The sequence below is a fragment of the Petromyzon marinus genome, chromosome 1, assembly GCF_048934315.1.
Source record: "Petromyzon marinus isolate PM22_M1 ecotype Great Lakes invasive population chromosome 1, UKy_Petmar_22M1.pri1.0, whole genome shotgun sequence".
NCBI lineage: Eukaryota > Metazoa > Chordata > Hyperoartia > Petromyzontiformes > Petromyzontidae > Petromyzon > Petromyzon marinus.
Genome location: NC_133667.1, coordinates 27,058,136 through 27,083,866, shown reverse-complemented (window position 1 = coordinate 27,083,866; position 25,731 = coordinate 27,058,136). Strand labels below are relative to the sequence as shown.

The 25,731-nt window shown below is 40.9% G+C and overlaps 1 protein-coding gene across 2 annotated transcripts; it reads right to left on the bottom strand.

The window, feature by feature from the left end:
- Nucleotides 1-1,175: 1,175 nt before the first annotated feature.
- Nucleotides 1,176-24,456, bottom strand: LOC142924288 (signal-transducing adaptor protein 1-like). 2 transcript variants are annotated; one of them, XM_076066385.1, is made up of 11 exons: nt 24,053-24,456; nt 23,396-23,467; nt 20,273-20,392; nt 17,666-17,719; nt 12,287-12,531; nt 10,336-10,473; nt 8,174-8,243; nt 6,308-6,395; nt 5,315-5,452; nt 4,054-4,128; nt 1,176-2,717 (listed from the first exon to the last, which is right to left on the bottom strand). In XM_076066385.1, exons 1-11 carry the CDS (start codon nt 24,161-24,163, stop codon nt 2,635-2,637), a joined length of 1,194 nt encoding a protein of 397 aa, XP_075922500.1. In that variant the 5' UTR covers nt 24,164-24,456; the 3' UTR covers nt 1,176-2,634. The 2 variants fall into 2 exon arrangements, with proteins under 2 accessions (XP_075922500.1, XP_075922492.1); XM_076066377.1 differs by having other exon boundaries at nt 4,054-4,131; nt 24,053-24,454.
- Between the last annotated feature and the right edge of the window lie 1,275 nt (nt 24,457-25,731).

Here is a 25,731-nt window from a genome sequence, read left to right as displayed (position 1 = left end):
GGATTGTTATCCATGTTTCCAATGTGTGTGCAAACAACGGCATCAACAATAACATGAATACTGTAATAATTTACATCTTGGACAATCCACTGCTGGATGAATGCTCCCACATGGTGCGATGGTAATGGGGGGGTTGTGTTTGAGACCTACTTCACGGTGCCGGCCAGTGTCGCTAAGTGGACGAGGCACTCGGGAGCGGTTTTAAAAGTTACGCGCTACCGATATTGGTGGCTGTGACCAGCAATTTAAATCAAGTTGGAGTGATGATGATTGCTTGTGTTGCAATCGAATCGTCGTGAGAATTTTATTGTTTTATTTTAATGATTTTATTATTTCCCTTCTACGTGACTTTACCGAAAGAACCAAGAATACAAGTCGGAGTGGTTATGTAGATAGGGTGCATGTATGTATGTTGACATTCTTTCGCACTGTACAAAGCCGACTGGTAATCGGAGGTGCGTTGGGGGGAGGTGGACAACAATCTAAACACAAATAGCAGTTCTAAAACACAAAACAACACACGGATCAGATAACATACGCAAGCTAGAGACACCATATTGACTTTTTAAAAATGAAGTGGGCTTAGGCAGGACACATGGCTAGAAGGTGCAATTCAAAAACATGCGCCTGTCTATGCTTCCGTCTTTGCATTTAAACTTTTCTTCCTTTCTCTTCATCAGTGCACATATTTTGTAACACCACATCGGAATATGTGCAGTGCCCCCCCCCCCCCCCCCATCATAAATGATGTGCCACTTGTTACCAATTAAATTCGATTTGGTTTTCGTTCCCAGTCCAACTGAGACCACAAAAACGAGACCAGACTTGCTACTTTGAATGGATCGTGAAAAAAGCGTTAAATTCATGAAATATTCTCAGGTTATTTCGGTAAAGTCACGTAGGTAGAAGAAATAATACAAGAAAAACGACGTTTCGGTCGCAACACAAGCGTCCGTCATCAGGTGTTGCGACTGAAACGTCGTGTTCTTTTATTATTGTTTCTGTCTACGTGACTTTACCGAAAGAACCAGAGAGTATGGATAACTGCAGTCACGAAAGCTTCGAATCAAGATTGAATTAATTAAGTCTCACGGGTTGGAAGGGTGGGTATTGAATTATTACATGCCTACACTGAATGCAGAACTGTGATTACGAGGAGAAACAATAACTCCCCGTAAGATGTAAACAAAAAAATCTTTAATGGTCAAATATTAAAAATATTAAATAATAAACATTATTAAAACCATAGCTTCGAGATGTATGTGTGGTCATTAGGCATTGAAGACAATACGCTGAGCATATAAAGCAACCACTGCACACAGTTCGTGTGAGGAAATCTTGGAAAGATACCCTGCTTTATAACAACCTTCATAGGAATGAGCCCAAACATTAAATTACAAATATGAGCTGCAAAATGAGGAAAGCATATATGAGCTTGGTATATTTAAACATAGTATACAGTTATATCATATAAAAATGTCATGTATTCCGTTACCTACTGATATTTCTTCTTACAATGTAAATTATATTAATTATATGCAGTCAGACATTCTGCATACACTTGCATTGTGCAGTGCTTACATAACATGAAATACAGGACATTGCTGGTCATATTAGTTATCATCAATTCCAAGACCAAACGACCCAAAAAGCGGTGAAAGAATGGCAGCCGAAGGAGGCAAAATCCTCAGAAACTTGACAACAGTGCGGAGATGGAAAAAAAAGATCGAGTCACGTGCAGGAGTGAAATTGTGACATCTCAAAACCGTGAAGTATGGTGATGGCATGGAGAAGCTTTTATCCAGCAGTGGATATCCAATCAGCGATGGTGGTGATGATGATGATTGATAAAAACACTGGTGTTACCAATTTAACTTCTGCTTCACAAGACACATCATTAAAGAGTTGAATTTAGAAAAAAACTGCATTTGGTCTGATGTAATTGCCATTTGTTACCGTCAATATTTTTTCTACTCTGCTGCCTTTGTCTATTTCCTACAACTGCAAAAATCAAGCACGGATGCCGATTTAAGGATGGTTTTACGACTTGAAAGTACTTTGGCTCAGACCATTGAGTAGATTAAGGGCCACATTCTAAACTTGACGGCGCTACATCAACACTTAATTCTGCCTATTTTTGTTTTACTGTTAGTAATGGAGACGTCGGCAAGATTTCTCCAAAAATCACATTGAGCACTGCGTCTTCAGAAAGGCTCATTCTATGATTTATTCTTACATATGTGTTCATCCGTACTTGGACGCAACAATGATGAGTAATTGCAAATAAAAAGAGAGAACTGTAAATATCATTATATTCACAACTCTACATATATACACAACAACAACAACCGCCATTCGCCACTCAGTGGCGGTGACGTCACATACATTACAAGTGCAACTTTGTAGGTTTTCGTGATTGTGCTGCACAGCTCCCCGCTGTGTTTTCGGGTTGTACCACGTGTTGTTCGGCATTATGCCCGACGTTTACCGTTCCACGTAGAACGAAACGTCGGACATCAACCCCAAAACATCCAAAAGCCGTATATTACAAGTGCTATTGTTGTTATATGGACCCCGAGCCTGGCTCCATCCGTTCGCGTGATACAAAGCCACGTCTGTTCTTGTGGTGGCTGTTTACTTGGACTCTATGTAAATCATATCTTCCCCGATGTATTTGCGCCGACGTAATACTGCGCTCTTGAGCTCTTCATCCAATTCTGCGGGCACGTGGGATGGTGCAACAGACAGCAACAACAACATCAAGAGATGAATAGAGCGAATCCTGAAAATAATTACAATATTAATGGCAATGTACAACACGTTCGTAGATTTTTGTATTGGTTACTTTTTTTGGTCTCAGGAACCTGGATATGAACCAGCAGTGCTGACTCAGTTACTCTAAAGTCTACAAATATTAATAATCACTCCCCACCCCACCCAAAAACACGAAAAAACCTTAGAATATAGGAATAGGTTTTACCCTGTCAACTGGCACAAAAACTGACACCTTTATTCAAGGCATCCTGTTTGCAATAACCACAACACAGGCAGTCAAAATGCAAACAAAAAAGACAACTCTGATAATAATATGCACTGTCCTTGAATTTGATTGGTCCACACCCAAGACGGCTTTTCTTAGAGCCTAGTCTCCATTGGTGTTGGACCAGAAGATGCCAAAAGGTATACAACTCAAAAACAGCGCACTATCAGAGTATTGAGGGCTCAGGGTGAGCATTTACATTATGAGACCTCCTTTGCCAGTAACAAGATATAGGAATAGGTTTTACCCTTTTAACTGGCACAAAAACTGACACCTTTATTCAAGGCATCATGTTTGCAATAACCACAACACAAGCAGTCAAAATGCAAACAAAAAAGACAACTCTGATAATAATATGCACTGTCCTTGAATTTGATTGGTCCACACCCGAGACGGCTTTTCTTAGAGCCTAGTCTCCATTGGTGTTGGACCAGAAGACGCCAAAACCTATTCCTATATCTTGTTACTGGCAAAGGAGGTCTCATAATGTAAATGCTCACCCCGAGCCCTCAATACTCTGATAGTGCGCTGTTTTTGAGTTGTATGCCATTTGGCGTATTTTGGTCCAACACCAATGGAGACTAGGCTCTAAGAAAAGCCGTCTCAGGTGTGGACCTATCAAATTCAAGGACAGTGCATATTATCAGAGTTGTCTTTTTTGTTTGCATTTTGACTGCTTGTGTTGTGGTTATTGCAAACATGATGCCTTGAATAAAGGTGTCAGTTTTTGTGCCAGTTAAAAGGGTAAAACCTATTCCTATATCTTGTTACTGGCAAAGGAGGTCTCATAATGTAAACCTTAGAATGTCATGCATTTTAAAACAGAGTCCTTTTTAGTTTTATAATTACAAAATAATTCATGTGTGTGTGCGTATGTGTGTTTGAGTTTTTTCATTTTGTGATTCGAAGACTGGCTGTGACTTATGCAGCGTTGCAGTGCTTGGAAACCGTATTCCACTCGTAACAAGAGATATGCTATCTAAATCTGTTTTTCTCTGAAACGGTAGAACTACCTGCTCCAGTTGTGGAAGAGTTCCCAGAAGACGTCGATGATTTCTGTGATATGGGATGATGGGTCGACGTGCTGCCTTCTTTACACACGCACACAAAAAAACAAATGATAAAAGTGTAAAAGAAAGTTAGAATTTCATTTTAACCATGTACTTTTTCTTTCATTAAATATAAACTGTCCACACTGAAGATAATGTACGCAAATAAAAAGTGGTAAATAAATGAATGACATTGTCAAATCATGTAACAAGAACCACAGCTTAGCTTCTCAAACTAAATGTCGACATCTAATGCCTAAACATGAACTAAATTTCAAACCTGGCAAATAGTTTCTGTGTCAAGTGTCTACTCATTATGCTGCAGTTTAAAAAAATGACATAACCGATTTTAAATATAATTATTCAAAACTAAAGTTATATTTTCTCATTTAATAAATTCTGGTGAAACTGGAAAAAATATTTACTTGATACTATTCATATGCCGTTGACATGCTAGAGTGGTATGGTGGAACAGTTGTCGTAGAGCAGGTGCACTGCTCTATGAACCTGGACAACTAAGTTCAATTTCTAACCATGGCTAACGTTAGTGGCGAGTGATATCTGAACCAGTCCTGGGTCTCCATCCGCCACGCCCCCCACTTCACAACCCGAATTAACCAACGTGGTGAAGTGTGAATCTGCCAGGTGCTTATAGTGGTAAAGCAAGCGTCTCGCAATCAGAAGATTGCGAGTTCAAGTCCTGGTTTTGGAATGTATGCAGCCCATCATCTAACCGGGGTCGATAAAATGGTCACCACTGTGTGGGCAGTCAACAGTGGTCTTATGGAGAGACTCGCCACCAACAGAGAAATGTGTAATTTCCATTCTGAACCGATGGTGGAGGAGATAGGCATTGCCTCAATGCTCAATTGGTCAAGATAATCCCCAGGACTCAAAGGTGCGGGAGGAGTTCATCCAGCAGCAGATTGAACAAGGGCTATGTTGCAAATACACGTGGGCAAACAACTCATTTATTTGAGCTGCATTAATGATAAACTAATTCACTATACACGTTGCTTTTCCAAAATGCATTATTAATTCTGTACTGTAATTGTGGCCGCAAACAGCTTGAACAAGCGAAGGGTAAATGTTAACACATTAGTTTCATTTCTAATTTACTTGTAAACCGTTTCAAGTTCAAACATTTTCCTTTGACGCGTATACATTTGTTAAGTTGGAAAGAAGTATAGCTCGTCCCATCACAATCAAGTCGATAACAGTCCACCTTTGACACTGGCTGCTGGCATCGCAGGTGCGGCAGAGCTCCCGTCTGGCAATGAAGTCGAACATCGCGCAGTCCGGCCATCCGCTGCACTCGTGACGTTAGGAGCTGTGTCCGTGTAAATGCCGTAGTTTTCTGTGGCTAAATATGACAAAATGAGGCAGCGATGTATGTCATTGATTTCGTTTTGTTTTTTGGGTGAGCAACGTCAACCAACGTAACATTTGGTGAGCACCACAGTCAATACCTGGTACTCACTGTAACATTTGGTAAACACCACAGTCAATACCTGGTACTAACAGAAAACTCTTGAACAGATTTAAGAACTTAACATCTTCCTGTTAAATAATTGCCATGGAACCCGTATTAATGGACGTATTCCCTTAATACAGATTTGGTGTTGATAACAGCCACTTTCAAAAGTGTTAGTATCTTATAGTTTTAAAGTTTTAGTTAAAATCTTTTTTTATAAATTAACTTTTATCTGACAATGTTAAGCAGATACTAACTGCAGTGAGCATGGTGCCAATGCAATGTACAAAAAAAGAAAGCTTTAACATATTGATTATTTTCCATTTAATTATTGTGTACAATCTAGCAGCAGTACCTTTGTACAAATTCAACGAAATATTACTCTCACAATTAGCATTAACTACGTTTCTTGAAGCAATAGCTTTAATATGTATGGTCAAAATAATACATTTCTCAATAACATCAAAAGCAAAATAATACTTATGTTATGGCACTTTTCCTGAAACATTTGTATCATAGTTACACTTATTTCTTAAACATATATTTACATATTTGTAACTTAAACTTGACATTGCTCATCAGTATTATCGTCTAAAATTCCTGGCAGCAGAGGCGCTGTAATTCCTTTTAAACGTTGGATTTGTACGTGCGATTCTAATCAAATCCCAGCAAGGTGAAGGATGTCACGAATGTAGTGTGCAGTATGTGCGTCACAGTGCGGTGCGTCACAGTGCGGTGCGTCACCAGGATCCGGGATGATGAAAGGCCTCAGTGTACCATTGGTGGCTTTCACAAAATGATCCGAAACTTCATGCAGAGAGCGCACCTCCATCTAGACACAGTACAAGAGGAACAGTCATTGCTGAATGCATTAACCGGGTCACTCTGGCCCTGGTATCAGGTACACACGTGTGTGTGTGCGTGGTGGGAATTTGGGGGGAGCGGTAGTGCAGCGGTTATCGCGCTGCGCTATGAACTCGGTGTTCCGAGTTCGATTCCCATTCACGACCAACACCGGTGACGCATATCTGAACCGTTCCTGGTCCTCCCCTAGATCGACTCGGCCTAAAATGAGTACCTGGCGTGGTGTGTAAACATCGCCACTGGGGAGACAAAGGTGGCCGGGCGTGGTGCTGGCCACCAACCCCGTTGTGTGTCGTGCCGGCCTTCATAGGGGCTCGCTAAAAGCACTTGCCCCAACAGTCTGTTAAGGCTATACGGGGGATGTTTGTCTTTTGGTGGGCACGTGCTGTGCTTGTGTAATTGCGTGTTTGAGAGTGACAAATCGTGGAGCTGAAGCGCAGTGGTTAGCGCAAAGCACTACCAGCCCCCCTTTCACTGCCAACGTCAGTGGTTGATATCTGAACCTGTGTTGGCTCGACTCAACCTGAAACGAGTCCCTGATGTGGTGTTTAGATATCAACACGGGGGAAACAAAGACGGCTGGGCATGGTGATGGGCGCACCACCCCATCGTGCGCCATGCCAGCCTTTTATAAGTGCTCGCTAACGGCACTTGCCCCAACAGTATATATCGCTCGACGTGGGATCTTCGAGTTTGATATGCAGGGAAGTCTTCTTTAAAGTAATTGGGACCACGTGCTTGTTCAGGAGGTTTTAAGTGCATGGTATTCAGTAATGGGTACCATAGTACTTTTCCGAGCCCAGTTGTAGATGTCTGCCTATCTATGGAGCTGTGGTGCAGTATTTAGCACATTTCTCTGGTACGTGCATTGTGCTTGTACTGTTCGTCTTTTGGCGTTCTCTGGTCTGACACTTGTGAGACTAGGCCATAAAGAAGGTTGTCTCTGATGTAGGCCAATCAGTTTCAAAGACAATGCATCATATATTATATCAGAGCAAGTTTGTTTGCATGTTCACCACAAGTACGTTTGGTTAATGCGGACTTGATTCCTTGCAAAAGGTGTCTCTTTGGTGTTTGAACATCTTAACGCCTGTTTTATTGCCAGAAAGGGTCAAACCTATTTTCATTTTTTAATACTGCAAAAAAGCTCCCATGACACATCACCGCGCTATTAACATGTCAACCAGAGTTTGATTTCCAGCCACGGCTAACACCAGCGGCGAGCAATATTTCAACCACCGTGGGCCTCCCCTCCCCGATTCACTGACCTGCACTACATTGACCCAGAATGGCGAAGTGTGGTCAAGCAACAACACCCCCAACCGACATGGCCAGTCGTGGATTCATAAAATTTCGCAACAAATGCGAGTGTGTGCTGATTTGATGTAATGCACACATCATGTAACTTCCTAAACAAGCGTGTCCTACAAAGAGTAGTTTTGCAGAGGCTTTGTTTATGACTATCTTAAAAATCCCCTTTGAAACGTTTCCAAGCAAAGCACGCATTTTGCACAAATGGCCCTTCGTTTTTAGCCAGACAGCAAGGTCACGTACTCCTTTAACTAACATACTTACCCACACATGGCAATACCTTTCCACCTGATGTAAAGCACCCGGCCTAAAAACATAATTAAATTATGCCTGACGAAACAAAAACACACATGTTTTCCTTTGTCCGTGGTCTGTAGAAAGAACAACAACACCTGTTTGGAGGATAGTTATGGCACAAGGATGAATAGTGTTTACCTTATTAGTGAGCTCAATGACGTACAGATTTCCTTTAACACTGATTCTGTAGTGTAGTATAGCGCCAGTCCTGATTGGGAACAACAATGACAGGTCTGAAATGTTAGTACAGTAAATTAACGCTGGCCTTCTGAAAATGTGAATATCCCAGGACAAGGCGTTTCGGTAGCGCTATTGTTATACGTTGTTGGTATTCTAGGCAGACTCTTTGGGTAAGTAAGGGGTTATAAAATGCATTCCAGTGATTTTTTACGTAGCTAAGCTAGAACAAATATATACGTTTGGGACGCTAAAAACAGGTTCATTCAAATTCTTCGTTCTTTCGGTACAGTCACGTAGAAGGTAAACAATAAAATAAAAAAGATATAAAAAATACAATTCTCACGACGTTTCGACTGCAACACAAGCAATCATCATCAGGTGTGAAAACCACAGCAACATTTTCTTGCTGAAAATGAAGCAGGGCCACGTAAGTACAACTGCTTTGTTTCATAAAACCGATGTATTTGTTAACATAAAACAATCACGATTGAGAAACAAAGGAGTGCAAGGCTGCAGCAAATGTTAAGAACCACTGCCCTAAGCAAAAACATATTCTTTGGGAGGCCCCACTTTAAATTGATAAAATCCTAGCAAGATAACAGAAGAGACATAGACAAAGAGATAAGAGACGTAGTAAGATAAGAGAAATGTAGACAATAACATACATGTGTAGTGACATGGAATGGGTCACTATGGCGTGAAGCGGTGGTTGCTTGAAGAGAAGGGGATCTGCTGTTGTAACAGCCCTGTCTGCCAGCAGGTCATGTGATAGGCCGGAGAGAGAGATGGGGGGGGGCAAAGGTGACAGAGGGGGCACGTGAGGTAAAGCAGTGTTTTTCTTGCTGTGGTTGTCCCACCTGATGACGGCTGCTTGTGTTGCGATCGAAACGTCGTGATCGATTATTTTTCTACCTACGTGACTTTACCGAAAGAACCAAAGCGTATGCATTATATGATTTGATTTTAAGATATTATGAATCCGGGACCCACTGAGCTTCTAAGGGACCTAAGCTTTATTCTTGTTTGCTTATGCCAAGTGCCACCACTGGTGTAAAGTTAAAGCATTATGTTTCAACATACATTCGAGCTAACACAGTATTTGTATATGAATCAATGAAATATTTCCATAGCAGACCTTCAACTCCGGTAGAACAATGTGAACTTTCATTTACAAAACAATGGTTGAAGTGTTCTACTCAGATGTTTATTTTTAATTGGGGGTCAGTTCGAGGGGGATACACTTTGTGATTTACGCACAACGATTTCAATCCGTCCAGGTGTAAAAAAATGGTGGAATGTGCGGCTCGCAATCGGAAGGTTTGAAGTTAAGGGTCAACTTAGTTCTTCATCCTTACGAGGTTGGTAGAATTAGCGTTTACTTTGCGGATTCATGCACAGTGGTTTTCAAATGGAAATACTTGTGTCCGCCCCGTGCTAAACTAAGCGGGAAAACCACCTTGACTTCTGTATTTTTTAACACAATTTAGAGAGCTGTTGCTCAAGCAGTGAGTTTAATTAATTAATCAATTATCCATTATCAATCCACTGCTGTCCACTCCGTCACCATCTCTCATGATCATGTGATGTAACAATCCACTTAGGTACATGCACACAAGCTGATTTCATAGTTCCATCTCCACGGGAAGCACCCTTTCAGGTGCGTCCCCTCCCTGGCCTGCCGCTCCATAATTATTTTTGACCATCGGCTATCAGCATATAACATCCAGATTTGTGGCTGTCCGCCTGATGAAGCTAGTTGTAATTACTGGCGAAACGTTGTACTCAAATTGTAAATGTTGTGGATTTGCTCTCCAACACACCGGTGTGCTGTACTAGTAACGAATTGGCCACGTTTTGTTTACGTGACAAACCTTACTAGTTGGCTGTGTCGGGTGGCGGCGGGTTCAACGACACATTTATATTTACGCAATCTAACCCAAAACAAACCTATATTACGGATGATATTGGTCGCTAAAGCCTACGTGTTAAACTATTAAAGGTTAGGAATTGCTTAACACTCGGTCCAATTTGCAACAAAATGCCACGGCGGATTGTTACACAATGCACCCTCCCACTGCGTCATATAGTAGAGTGACGCACAATCTAACAGGTTGTCTAACCTGTAAGATGGGTGGTCGTTCCACACAGACACGGCGTAGTCCGTCCGATTGCTTCCTGGCCGGAGGAGCAGATTGCCCCAGTCTGGGTGCTCTTGCAGCATCTGCTCCGCCGTTTCCCGAGAAACGTCATAGTAACAACTGCAAATAGAGACACAGATGGCCCCGTGAGCTGTCTTGCTTAAGGAAGAATGTTGGGGTGAATGATGTTAGCAAGGGTGAATTATGATATGGTACATGTGCCTAGCCCTTTTGTGAGTCCACTATCTGGATGAGGGTCGCCTCGTGCTGTGCGGATCATGGGGGTTGTTTGACCATACTTCACCAAGCCGGTCAGTGTGGGTTGATGGAGGGGAGGTGCATAGAAGTACAACACAGCTATTGTGTTCTTTTAGCACTGCCCTCTGCTGCCCACCACGTAGTACAACATGAGGTTGTAAACGGCTCATGAAGTCATGGGTGGGGTCACGTCACACCTGGCCGACTTTGTTTGCATTGAATTCCTGGTGTATCACACACCAGGGATTCATGTTCACTCATAGGACGCCCATGCTCGGCTCGGGATATTAATTGCAAAACATGTAATAATTAACCCAAACCCCTCCCTCATCCTGTCCTCCCCCACTGCCGACAATGAGATTAATTGCCATAATTCAAATCAAGAATGAATTATTTATCTTCTTTGGGTCATTCGAAAGACCCAAAGAATATGAATCCCTGCAGTCACGAAAGCTTTAAGTCAAAATGTAATGGATTATTTGTTTATGTTGCCCGTGCTATCGCGCTTATATTGCCTGATTCCCAGATTTTCTTGTTCTCTCTTTTTAATTTTATTAGCCAAAACTTAAGTTCACGTATAATTTGCATACACTTTTCGGATATTGTAAATAATCGACTCTTTGACACGCAGTTTGATGCATGTATTGTATGCATAAGAATCGCATTTTCATCGATAAATTGTCAAATGTCAAACAACTGCCATTGGGGTCCCTATGCGGGAATTAAACCCGGGTCTTGTACACGATAAATCCCCTGCGATTATACTGCACGTGCTGCGCAAATCACAGACTTTAACAATGCAGGAAAAATAAAAGAGACTGCCAATTCGGTGGAAGTATATAAGCATCACAGTAGTAAAAGAAACACGCTTATTGTCGGCTGTTCCATTTATTACACACTTTGAATTGCATCATAACGGCAAGATGTTGGACGACGGGATTGGCCGTGGTGCACAACTACACAAAAAAAATCACCAATTTCAGCAATAACACCGCCTTACAAGATTAATATTTTTATACAAAGCAAGTAGGCTGACGTTTTGAGCAATAGCTTTTCTTTTGAGCAAAACTCAAGATGCCCTTTGGGATTTATCCCTCAGAATGATGTACTCTAATGCTCTGAAAGAGGGTCAACTGCCTGAAAGATCAAACTATTTTATTGCAGGGTGGCCAACAAAGAGAGTGTATTGAAATAGACACATTATTATACGTAGTATTGACCTCTTTAAGCAACATTTTGGGCCACACTGTATTTTTATGTTGTGAGTCAGTGCTGTTGGTGTGGTATTTTTGATGAAAAACTATTGGATAATTTGTGTTTTAATGAAGTAAAAAAGATATTTGCTTGGTCAGTGAAGAAGGCATTTCTCTGGGAAGGATCGTTTTCCATCTAAACTAGGGTTGCCACCTCTGAGGTAAAAAGAAAAAAAGAAAACCTCAAAACACTGGGACATATCATGGGAAGAAGAACATCTCACAATACGAGAAGAGTGGAGAACTGTGTCAATGTATTGCTTTGATTATTTGCGTATTATTATACAGCTAACCAGAAAGCGGGACGCTTAATGTCACGTGAAGACTTTCAGATTTCCCTAGACAGCTACCTGGGAAAAGCAGGACAGGTGGTAACCGTAATCTGAGCAGATATATTTGTGCAGACTTTAAGATGGACGTACCTGGGAAAGGATAATGTGTTATTGTGCAGCACCGGCGCCGGTCCCTGCGCCGTTGCCGGTGTCAAAACGCTGGCTCTCGGTATCTGTAAAGCATCTGGATGAAGAATCCTGTGAGTCGGCGGTTGGGGTGGCATGGGGCACTCGTTTGGCTCCGGCCATCCCTGCCGCTCCTTCTCCCTTTCTATGATCTCCCTCAATCGCTGCATCTGCCCTGGGAGCAGGGTGATGTCTCTCGGGATGATGTACTGATAATACATGGGCAGACACATCGCCAGAGGTTATGACAATTCAGCCAAAGTTACGATGGCAGATACAGACTTCAACATTTTTTTTAGATCAATAGGTACATAATTAAGAGTTGGGGGTAAGGGGTAGCCAGGTGGCTCAGGCCAGAGACACTGAGCCAGCACTGTTCGGATCCTAGGTTCAAATTCGGGGTTTCTGCCAATTGTAATTAAAGTAGGTTCTCGAGTGTAGCAATCTGATGGTCTCAGCCGAGTCAGCAATAACTGCACAAACAACAATCACCTTAAAGTTGCTTTAGCATTTAATTTGGATAATTTCCAGGTCTGAATCACACACCAATCTCATGGCAGCGTGTGATTGATTGATTTTATTTCTTGATGCGTAGAAGAAACATTCAGCCCTAAGCTGTTTACAAAAATGACCCGCAGAGGACCTTGGTGAAAAAATGGGATGTTGCAGCATAGAAGTCATAATGCACATCAACACTGAAGCACTAAGTCCATTAGCCACAAGTGAAGGAATGTAGTGCACATCAGAACTATAAACACCGAATCGTGCAAGGTTCAGGAACCACATGTGCAACCGAAGGGATATTTTAAATCAAGGGAGGAATTGAAAATAGCCAGGGAAGGGATTTCAGTCGAAACAACAAAGTGAAATAATTTCAAAAGTGAAGGGCAGCAACAGGAAATGATTTTTCCTCGTGGGTCGATCTCACGCTGGGTACATTAGGGCGTAGAGCGGAGCTTATCATGCAACCGCAATGAGGGCTGTAGTCATCAAAGGTGGTCACGGAGGTAATCAGCTGATTTGTTCCGGAGTATTTTGAGAATGAAGTCCAATGACGCTTTTTTTCCCCGAGTATGAAGGTTGAGTCAGTTTTATGTTCAAATGCAAATCACAGTTTGTCCCCTCTTGCGCGATGAGAAAAAAAAGGCCGATTGAAAAGTGTTTCAGAAGTTCTGGGAACATGTCTTGCACAGCCGTTCTCGGAGCAAAAGTCTGCGCGATTAACAATTTTATTGTCTCAAGATATACCACCAATATTACACCATTAATAAAACTGGAAAGCTAAACTAATAAAAAAAAATGTTTTAAATAAATATCACCTTTATACGTAGGTGCTGATTGAATTAGTTATTCACAACCTGGAATAATTTGAGTTGTCCTTCCATACGTCTTTCCTATGGCTCAAATGAGGTTACCTTGACTAAAAGAGATAATGGTCTCCACTAAATGTACAATTTACGTGTTCATTATTGAGTTTAGTGCAGCTGCGTTCATCACACAAAGCCCTACCCGAGGCAACACCCGTACCATGCACGGTAAAGGTGGATGAGTGGCCAAACACGTAGAGAAGCTTTATAATCGTAAGTGCTTCAGCTCCAAAGTGGCGATGCAGCGCATGTAATTTAACTAATACACGGATTTATTTTCAATTATCAATATTTCTTTAAGGAAATGCCTGAGTTTGCATTTATTCTTACGCAGTCAATACTTGAATAGGCCATCCTCCCACACCTCGCTTATATAAGCTCTCTATGCTGACTATCTAGGCGAGACAGAAACATAAGGAGTTGGGTCTTGGGCCAGACACATAGGGTCGGGTGGTGGAGGGTTACGACACATTTATAAATAACGCGATCTAACCCAAACACGTTTATTATGAATAATATTGGTCGCGAAAGCCTACGTGTTAAACTGACATAGGGTTAATATGATGTTTTAAAAAGGAGAAAAGGACACAGAAGCAGGCAATGCAACACAATAATGATAACGTTTCTATCCATTCTATTGTTATTAACGGAGCAATGGATGATGGAAGGTGCAGATAGGCGTTAATAAGTGGCATGACGAGAGGGCGCTTCGCTGGCAGGGGTTGACAGAAGAGGAAGTCGAGGAGATTTTATTACGCAGTTAATCAACAATTCTGCAATGAAAAAACAGTGTTCTGCAGGTAACAGGGCTGTAATTGATTTATGTATGACTTGGCGAACCCACCCTGCATTAATAAATAGACGAACACAAACTGGCAAGCCAAGGCAGAATACGCGCATCTAAAACAGCTACTGAAGGCCCACTAGAATCAATCTGGTGAACTAAAGAGGTAGGACGAGAGGAAATTTGACTTACTTTTGGAAATCTGAACTAGATCATAAAACGTAACATTGCAATGTGCCGAAAAAAATAACAACATTATTAATATTATTATGTGCATGACCTAATGGACCTCATAATATTACATATGGTTCAGAAGCATCGTTACTTTCATGAAAAAAAAATGGAACAAAAAGTGAAAAGTGAAGGGGGAACAACATGTCCCGTTGGTCATGGCGGTTGTTTGGCCATAATTCACTTCGCTGGTCAGTGTCGGTTGTTGAAAGTAGGAAGCATTGCCGTGGACATATCGTACAGTACAGGACAAAAATTATTATTGATGCCTCAAAGGAGGGGACACACGCAAGAAACAAAATAACCATAAAATAAATTCCAGCCCATTTGTCAATTCCATGCTGGATGGAGACCACCCCTTGTCCTGTCAGTCGTGGGGGTTGTTTGACCATACCTCACCACACTGTTCAGTGTTGGTTTGTAAAGGAGGCCCAGGACAAGTTTAGATACATCACTTGCCAGTGATTTTTGCCTTCACCAGCAATCAAAAAGTCATGTGGCTGCGTAAAAATAGAAACATTCATAGATTTGCATATTCTCCTATGAGCACGGTTGTCTACGTATGATGCAAAGAAGTTCACATTTTGCAGGCAGACGACTGATATCTGCATGATTAAATGTAAAAACATTTTATGCCATGCCTAAAGGTTTTTGTTTGCCCGATCATTATAGCTCACAGTTTGAGATTAATTTTCAACATTTACATATTTTTGTCTATATAAAGCATCTGAATAATGTTAGTGGCGTCCCACAATTTTATGGTCATTCTACATGTCGCATAACGTACTTTTAGATTGCCCAGAGGGAATATTGTCATATTAAATGGAAAAAAATATAAGTGCTTTGAAGGGAACATTGTTTAATGTCCTATCCTTTGTAGAAATACAAGTGAGTTCTTCGCACTGATGCGACTAATAAACTGTGAGTAATAGCAATGATAATCCTTTACAGGAGAATGTCAATGTGTTGCTGGATGAAGGCCTGATCATGGAGGGCCCAGAGCTGGCTCAGATGTCACAACATCCCTGATGTTACCTATTGCCAGGCATTGAACTCAAGTTGTTACGTTCTTCACGCAGTGCGCTAACGACAATGACAAATGCAGTGTTACCATCTGAGTGGTTTTGTCGCTAGATCTAGCATCTTTTTGTATTTCCATATCGAAATGGGGTTATTTTGTCAAAGTGACTGGCGACAAATCTAGCGACTTCCTGGAATATTATGCATATTTAAGAGCTATTGCAGACTGTATAAATAATTCTGTATTAATGTATTACTTGTGAAGGCCTTCATCAAATTATGGATGTACCATGGGTGACGCTGATCAGTTCACTATGTTTAATACTTGGTAAATTGTCTCGTGACATTTTTGACAACGTTAGAAGGATTATCTAGTCAGAATCAGAATATGTATTTATACTGGAGAAATGACTATGAAGCTCTTTTTTTACAGATGTCCAGAAATCACTAGTGACACATACGTGACTATATAATGTTTGTTTGATGTCTTCCCACTGTAGGCGTTGGCCATACTGGAAACAAAGTTAGGAAATACTGTACATTCATATTAAGCAACATTCAGAATCAGTGTGCTCATGCATTGCACACGTTTTAAGTAGCGTTCACCAGTGTTGGCAATGATTGCTGTTTGTTTACACGCTGCTGGCATACTTTCTATGGAATAGGCAAGTTGGGTCTTTAATTGCTTTGTTCCCAAATAGAGTGGGACTTGCATTCCAGTAATCGCCGGTTCAATGTGTCCATAGTGCGTCACTTTAAATTATGGGCACATTTTTCACCCCACCTGTCTACCCAGCAGTATAAATAGGTACACCGTAGTAGACTGGCATGTCGTGTGTGGTGTGAGGTAAAGTGTTTGTACTCCCACCACTTTTCAAAACGCCTGGACAGAATCGAAGAGTCGACCAAAGAAATACCCTCAAGAAGAGGCTTCTCTAGAGCCTCCCCCAATTGGAGGCGCTTCTGCCAACAGTTACACGAGAAAGCGATTGCGGGTCTGTGCCATGACCACGTGTTTTCCCCTCCAATAGTTTTTTTTCCCTCCAAAACAGTATTTCATTCCCAAGACAATGCGGTACACACAAAGGATATGAAAGTGGGTTGACAATAGCACAAACACAGTACGGAGTGCAGTGCAATGGAAACCTGTCTTAACCGCATGTTTCAATAAACTCTTCAACCCCTGGTGTCTTTCTAATGTCTGATATCCCTGTAGGAGGAGAAGGATGGGGAGGGGGGCTAAATGCCCAAATCAATGCTCTTAAGAATCAATGCCCACTGAAGGAGAGGGAGTTGTTTCCCCCTCTAATTTAATGTAACAAAAAATTCAGTACCTCTCGTGCTCAATGCAGTACAAGTATTTTTTGGGAGGGTGGTGTTTGTCAATTGTTGGCTGACCTGAGGCAGTGCTGATTGCATGTTAATCACTGTGCAAATTGTACACGGTTTATTTACATACTGTCCACATGACATTCGTCTTGGGTTGTTGTTACAAGTTGAGCCAATTACAACAATTTACAGTGCGGTTTTTTCCGAGCGTGCACTTTTAAAATAAACAAAGTAAGAGAAATCAAACCGCGACCACGAGAACAGCTCTTAAACAACGACTCTGTTGTAGATCACCAAACAAAGGTGTGAAACCTGTACCGAGTGGGATTTACTGTAACCCCCCCCCCAAGTGACTAAGTGACTAAGTTCTATAGACTACATAAACATTTAGTCAATAGAACATCATCATTGATGATTTCCAGAGTTCTCAGTTCAGTGCAATACGAAGACGTTACAAATAGTTGGTTTGTTAACAGAATCCCGAAGGATGGTTCCAACATGCCCTTTATTGGATCGAACAATAAAGGGCTCTAATTTTATTTCACACACGTACACTATTCTATACAACGGTATTCGTAAGGCAGTGTGTTTTTGGCGACAAAGTCAGCTCACCTCTGTCACGGCGAGTATGTATGCCTTCCACATTTCTATAGTTTCTGTGTCCGCCTACAAATCGAAACAGTAAGATACCGTCAATGTCACACGCTTTATAATGAGAGAGGTGCAAACTTATTGTGGTTTTTTTCCAGTACTTTATGAAGTCAAACATGGGCGTTGTCACCATCCTAATGCATCGCCATTCTTACGTCGTTCTTTATACACAGATACTTACCGCAAGGTTGTGGTGATGTAGGCAGTTGTCAGAATTGCAACACAACATTCTGTCGCGCGTAAATAAAGACTCATTTGACGAGTTCAGTACACGATTAGTTATTGATCTCGAGTGGAATTTATTTTACGGAATTTTTTCCGTGTAAATGTTCCCAATTTTATAGTAATTTTGCTATTTGGCTGCACGAGTCGTGGATTATATTCGGATATCTTGCAGAACAGTGCAGTCCTTTGTGTTCGAGAATGGTCCACAGGAGAGGCTATCATAGAGCCACCTCTGAGATCTCTTTGAGTGACCTTTGGTCCACAGAATATAAAGTACTTTTGTCATCTGATCTACATATGAGAGTAATCTTCGCTTTATGATAGGCAAGCCCATATTTTATTACCTCAGAGCTGGTATTTCAGCCAGTCAGTGGTGTCCGGGCTGAGACCATCAACCTACCGTACTCGTACATCTGATACAATAACATGTCGCTGCTTGGATTCGCATCTGGAATCTCAGCAGTGCCAAGTTCAGTCCTCTGACCTCTAAGCCACCCGTACACATCCTCGAGTGATATGTATATGGATTGACACACGAGTAATTGCCCCTGGCCTCATCAGACGTGAATTTATGGAAAAAAATGCTCAGAACCCTTGGAAATAAACATCATCTGAAACGTATAACCCCTGACACCACAGTGCCACCTAAAACGATGTTGATTGACAATGTCATTTAAATTTCAGGGATCTAGGGGAAAGCGAGGTTCCTGCACACGATTACTGTTATTTGTTATCGAAGAATAAAGGTCAACAACCTCAGAGCTCAGGAGATTATCTGTGCTCTTAGTGCTTAGCAGCTGTTATCTCTTGGTGAGGTTGTATGGCAATGACTCATAATGAAGATGCTGATATTGCGGTTACATATCTAGCTTTCTGTGTCACCATGAGAATGATCCAGTTGTACTCACATAATTAGAAATAATTAGAAAAATATATAACAAAGCATCACGAGACGTTTTCGTGACAAAAATAAAATCATGACAATAGCGTTCCCTGCTTGTGTGTCTTGACCAATTTCATGAATATACATTCCTACGTTGATGAGAGAACTTGTCCAGGAGGACGACCACTATGGAGACGGAGTGATGAGATCAGTGCATGTACAGAAATGAGACGGATGGTAGCAGCACTGTACTGTGAGGGATGCCGACGTTGGGCCAATGTTGGGATGCGGTTAAAACCATATGGAGCAACGTTGGCCCACTATTCCCTGTTTGCTTGGTAGTGATTGATGATGTAGGTTGATGATGTAAGTTCTATACCCACGTGCTTTATGTATTCATCTCTTATCTCGTCTATATCTGGTATCTCTTCTGACTACATTTTTATCCTATCTGGTACAGAATATTTATTTTTAATACATATTTTTCTCTAATACAGGGCAGGTGCTAGGGGCGTGCTAGGGTGAGCCCAGCACCACCAAATGTCCCTTTGGCCCACCCAAATTCACTTTCCTTCGTGATGAATCACTGTTACGGTGGCCCCTCGCTCAACAGCCCTACTGCCCCCACCCCTCCATCCGAGAGAAGCCGGGCCTGCTTTTAGAACGTTGATCCTTACCCACTTATCGATAGTTCAACATTCATGTGCCATTTTATTCAGGCACTATGTGTTATCTTGTTGTGATCTGAGACTTTTTTGTAGTTGTTTTTGCTGCCTTGCCCAATATTGATCAATCGGAATCTAGAGATAAATAGATATTGCTTTAATTTCGTATTTTATTCATATTTAGTGACTTGCTTACCTTGTTCTCTATTTTGAACTATTATCGTTTTTTTATTGTTTGTTGTAACTTTCTGACCTGCCCACACTGGAGTTCTGTGAAAAAGAGCTTCATAGCTCATCGTATTCCTTCAGTCTAAATAAATATTCTGATTCTAATTATGATTCACTTCTGAATACATCTCTCTCGTATACATTCTATGCCAACTCTTATCTATTTTTTCATGATCTACCTCTCAAAAGATCTGCCTCTTTTATGAAGAAGTACACCTCACTTATATTTCTCTCTGATAAATGCATGCCACGTCTTTCTTAAATGTGTTTCTTCTGAATACATCTCTCGCCTATCTTGGCGTTAGATATTCATTGCGTTGTCTGTGGACAATGGCCATTCATGGCATGTTAGTCAAACTGACCCTAGGGCTGTTGCTCTTTATCTGCAAGTGTGCAGGCTTGGTTAATATTTTAGGGGATTTCGCGGGTCCTCAGTGCCAGAGAAAAACGTAACTTCAACTGGCTCACCCTTTCAGCGTTAAACATTGACGACAATAAAAGGTCACAGTCGCAAAAACAGCTTGAATTATTGACAGATGACAGCATTATCAACCGCTTGTTGTTTACCTTCAACTTGAGCTCAATGGTGGATGTTTTGAGCTTCATCTTGCAGGATGACGTGCCACGCATCATAGAGCTGTCCATATGGAATACAAGTGGCTTCGCAAGTGGTATTTTTTCTGTGTACTGCAAGCAAAAAAAACAACAGAAAAAAATGTACTTTATCCGACATCTGGAAATGCGTGCGATATTGAATAATGTCCCATAATTAGTACACCGGACAGACGACATTTAATAAGTCATGAATGATCGATGGTCATAACACACACGTTGTACGCTATACAATATTCTCACATTGTACAGAGGAAAGCTTAACATTAAATGTTCATGAAATAATACTGTTTTGAAGAGAAAACCCTCTGTGCTGTACTCTGTAAAAATACAACGAATCAGGTTATCTTAACAATGAAGTACATTTTTTAAAAACCCGAAGGTAGTAATAAGGATATTAATTTACAGCACTTTGTGCCATGTCAGTCACGGTAGTTATTTGACCATACTTCATGCTGACGAGTGCAGGTTGGTGAAGGGAGCAGTCGGGAGACCGTCCTCGACTGATTCAGGCATCGCTCGCCACTGATGTTAGCCGTGGCCAAGAATTACATTTAGGTCACCTCCTCTCCATTGTATTCATCCTTCCACTTCACCAAGCCGCACTGACAAGTGACCAGCATGGTGAAGTATGGTCAAACAATGCACATAACCGACATGGTGTGGAGAGCCCTTCATCCTGTAATTAATTGAAGAAGGGCTCGAGCATACAATGATTATCATCAGCCATAAAATATACATTGCTGGAGGAAAGCACGACTTTTGTTTTGTTCATATGCATCTGCAGCTCGCTCCCTCCCCCGCCTTTGCATTATTGCTTATTACGTTCTTCCAGCATCTCCTGTCGTCAATTCGCATTAGCTGTTATGGCTGTCATCAGCAAATCTGAGATGGCTAATATTCTATACGTTTGTATTCATGCTTTTACATTTCTCAAATCTAAATACCAGAAAACGTCCACAAATGTCGCTGTGCACAACTTTGGCGAAATAGTGTTCTTCTTTTCCTACATCCCTTCAAACGTATTTCATTATTTTATTCATGCATTCGCAGTGCAGATGTAAAAGCTTTTTTTAAGGTTGTTTCTGAATTGTTATAAAGCCTCGCTTTGGGTGAGCTTGGTTGACCGCACGGTTTCCACCGACTCGAACAAAGTCAGGATATGTAGTCAATCGTAAGCCATCTGGCTACCATGAGAGATTCGTTCATGAGGCTATCCACATATACAAGCACAGAGACAATTTCAACCGAGAAGATGGATTCTGGCTTAGCAATCATTGGAAAGATTTGATTAACCATTTCAGGTCTTAATTGATTGTTCACGCTTACAGTGGCTTTCAGACAGCATACATTAATTTTTCGTCTCCCCCCTCCTCTTTTCAGAACATAGATGGACTAGTCCTTCTAAATAAATTGCCAAATCGCCGCGCGTGGCGCTGACGTTTTTTTAAATAAAGAAACCTTCTAAAAATAAATAAATTAATGCAAACTGACACACCTGATGACGACCGTTTGTGTTATGGTCGAAACGTCGTGAGAATTTTTTTTGTTTTATATATATATTTTATTATTTTATTGTTTCCCTTCAACGTAACTTTACCGAAAGAGCTAAGAATACGTAGAAATACCTTTACGAAATCCAACTTTGCTCAAATGGTTTTTAGTTGGCTTCTATAATTGTACATTGCAATACTGTATACAGTTTCATATAATGTTCGTTAACAGTTTACATACACGTGAGAGGAGACCAATGGAAATTGTATAATTTTAAAATCAGTTTCAACACCAGTTTTGAAGAGGAGAATGATTGCGGTATAATTCAATGCTCACACATACAAAATTGCAGTGTGAATCCTGCAGAATTTTATTTTGTATAAGTATCTCATATGTTACGCCACATCATAAACATTACAGTGATTTTATTCGTGAAACTTTCATCGGTGCGCAAATAAACTTCATCACGTAATTCAGCTGTCCTCTATCGAGTACTGCATATGAATACCTGGCAAATAAAATTACAATAAGTGTGGATGATAAAATTTGCATAATAAAGAGATACACTGCCTTGTCCACTGAAGTGACTGTCATTCATGTTGTTAACCTTGACAAACCCAGATACGAGAACAAAGTGCAAACAGTACACTGGGTTTATCACCCTGCGCTCCCTTCGTTGACAAGGACCTATGCCCACAGGCAATTACTGCAACACCACAATGACCAGGTGAAGTACTAAAACCTCTTTACGGTTACAGCTTAGTTCGACAAATTAGAATTTTACTTTTCTACCGAGACTGGAATGTAATAGCGAGCTTCACTCTTCCTTGAGCACGTTGGCCTTTTAACGAGACCATTCTCCTCCTCGTGTGGCACTTTGTGGTTTTTAAAGAAGTTGCTTGGTCTGTTCATGCCTTGTTGTCAAACCAATAAATTAGAGGCATAATTAAAGTGAAACGTCTGTAATATGTACAGTATGTTATAGGGGGTGCAGTAGCCCACTGCACTATAAACCCCGGTGTCTTGAGATTGATTTCGAGCCACGGCTAACATCAGTGGTGAGCGATATCTGAACCCGTGCTGGGCCTCCACTCTCACCAACCCGCACTGACCAGTATTATAAAAAAACACCCAAAATAAACATGGCATGCAAATACCTTCATCCAACAGTGGATTAACAAAGGATATTTTTTTTCCAATATGATATTCAATAAAAAAATACTGTATGTTGAAATGTTACTCACTACTGTGATATGCCACCACTCAACAATTGTTTAGTTACTTTTTACTTAAGTTGTAACACATAAAGTTGCTTTACAGACAACTTAAATCTATATGCAGTCATGCTGTGCATATAAGAACCGTATTTCATCTTGACTTTGACCCTCATGAACTTCCTAACAGTTGGCCCAAGCACTTCTATAAGATGGATTCATGAAATAGGGTATAAACACTGGCATTTTAAACTGGGGGAACATTTTTTTAATATGGTCCCTGTTCTCAAGACTAGGAAAAAGGCAGCGGTGGGAAATATTAGGCATCATCTTGGATATGTTTTAACTTAATACAGTGTTTCACAATTACCTCAATGTCACGGTCGGTTGAGTAAAAGAAGAGAATGTTTCCTCTGAGTTCTACCCAACATGTTTTGAGTGCCTGTTAGGAGGAAAAAAAACTTCCCGTTAGTTGGCATAGCTGTGAGAGCACAGACGAGTGTAAACATTACATTAAAAGCTTTAATAAAGCACAACTTTTATTGAAAAACTCATGGGACCATGCACAAAACTTAATTCAGTGCACCGTCACAAATGTGACCGTCACATATCCATCTTGACCAATTAAGTCCCCACACCCAGCGTGGTGCAGTATGCAAATGGCATACTACTTTTCTATAGAAGTTCACATATCCGACTTTTTTTACATATCTGCATATACCTCAGTCCCCATGTGACCTTGTGCTGTATGCTCAAATGATGGCATTAACTATCAGCACTCCTGTCATTCTGCCAAGTGTCTACAGGTATTTGTTTTCATCACATTAGAAGTCTGATCTTCCGCAGTTTGGACTACCAATAGCATGAACCACAATACAGTGCAAACAACATTTAGCACCACATATCCATTTTCTGATTACTCTTAATCAGCAATCAATACATTCCCCTTGTGGGCAACACAATATCGTGTTGCCGGCACAAGATATACACGAGATTCACGAAAAAGCCAAACGATGTCTTACTGCACCTTATCTGTTGATGATTTTTTTTCAAGAAACCCTCTCATGTACACAGGAACCATCGTCTTTTGGTCGCGCATGATGGCTATGTCGCGTTCTCTCTGTACACGAAAATCCATCGTAAGTCCTCTGTTGTCTGCCCAGGGAATCCAGATGCGACACAGCACTCACACTCGCACCGTGGGCCACTGCTTCTTACTCGTGGTGTGGTGGTGGTGGCATCTCATAAAGTCGGACTCTGGACCAGGAAACATTGAAGTGGAATCGCCGTGTTCATGTTTGAAATGACGTGTTTTTTTTACAGGATTATTAACTTGGATATTTTGTCTCATAATTTGCTGTAATTTACCGGTGCGGTGTAATATTTCCTTTTGAGTAAAATGGCAATTGCCGGCGCTGTGCTGAAGTAAAGCTATGGTTGACACAACATTTATTTAAACTAAGCCACGCGAGAAGCCATTCAGAAGATGTGTGTGATTCTATGAAAGGGAAAACTAGAAGTAAGTATGGGTATATCTTCTTGGTTCTTTCGGTAAAGTCACGTAGAATGATAATTTTATTGTCTTATTTTGTTTTATTGTTTTATTCTCATTCTACGTGACTTTACCGAAAGAACCAAGAAGATGAATCCTTGCAGTCACGAAAGCTTTAAATCGAAAAGTATGGGTATGTTATTAAATACACATTTGGGGGAGAAAAAATTACGATCACTTCAGATTGAGACTTGTCTTGATATATCTACCTATTCCATTATTACGTGAGATGTCTTGTTAGCCATATCTCTTTTTAAACTTGCCTGCTGGAATGTGAAGTGGACTTGTTTATCTTTGTAAATGTATATAGGTAAAAGGGGGTGGGGGGAACTGAATACATCAGGTGACCATCGGGTAATTGCGACATAATGCACGCTGTGACAGGGGGACAAAGTTGTGGAGTGTGGGGGAGGAGTGTATTATCAGCAGGTTGCTCCTTCACCTATCCCACCGATGTGAAATCAGAGTTGCTGGGGAAATGAGAGATGGGGGGGGGTCTGTGGATTATTCACCTGATAAGCTCACAGTGACGACATCACATTTACCCCCTTTATTTAAGACCAAAACAGGAGGTATTCTCAAAATTCTGATGAAGCTGGTTGTAATTACCAGCGAAACGTCATACTCGCATTGTAATGTTGTCGGTTTACTCCCCAACACACCGGTGTGCTGAACGAGTAACTAATTGGCATGTTTTGTTTATGTGACAAACCTTACTAATTGGCTGTGTCGGGTGGTGGCGAGTTTAACGACACATTTTGATTTAAAGCTTTCGTGACTGCAGGAATTCATATTCTTGGTTCTTTCGGTAAAGTCACGTAGAAGGGAAACAATAAAATAAACAAAATATTTTCTATATTTTTTAAATATTTGTATTATTTTATTGTTTCCCTTCTACGTGACTTTACCGAAATAACCAAGAATATGACACATTTATATTTAGGCGATCTAACCCAAAAAACTCTATTATGTATAATATTGGTTGCGAAAGCCTACTCCGTGTTCAACTGATTTGACCATTCTATTCCACGCTGGTCAGTTCAAAGATACCCACCTGAATGGCAACACACTATAAACGCAGAATATGTATGCATGTATGTTGAACTTCTTTCACACCGTACGTATTCAACATGTTGTCTTTGTTATGCAACATA

Excerpts from the sequence above, each read along its gene's own strand:
- LOC142924288 (XM_076066377.1), bottom strand. The coding sequence starts at position 24,163 with ATGGATTTTCGTGTACAGAGAGAACGCGACATAGCCATCATGCGCGAC. Across the intron at positions 20,393-23,395 it reads CAACCGACCGTGACATTGAG|TACACAGAAAAAATACCACT; the intron begins GTAATTGTGAAA and ends TTTTGCTTGCAG. Across the intron at positions 10,474-12,286 it reads AACACATTATCCTTTCCCAG|TTGTTACTATGACGTTTCTC; the intron begins GTACGTCCATCT and ends CTCTATTTGCAG.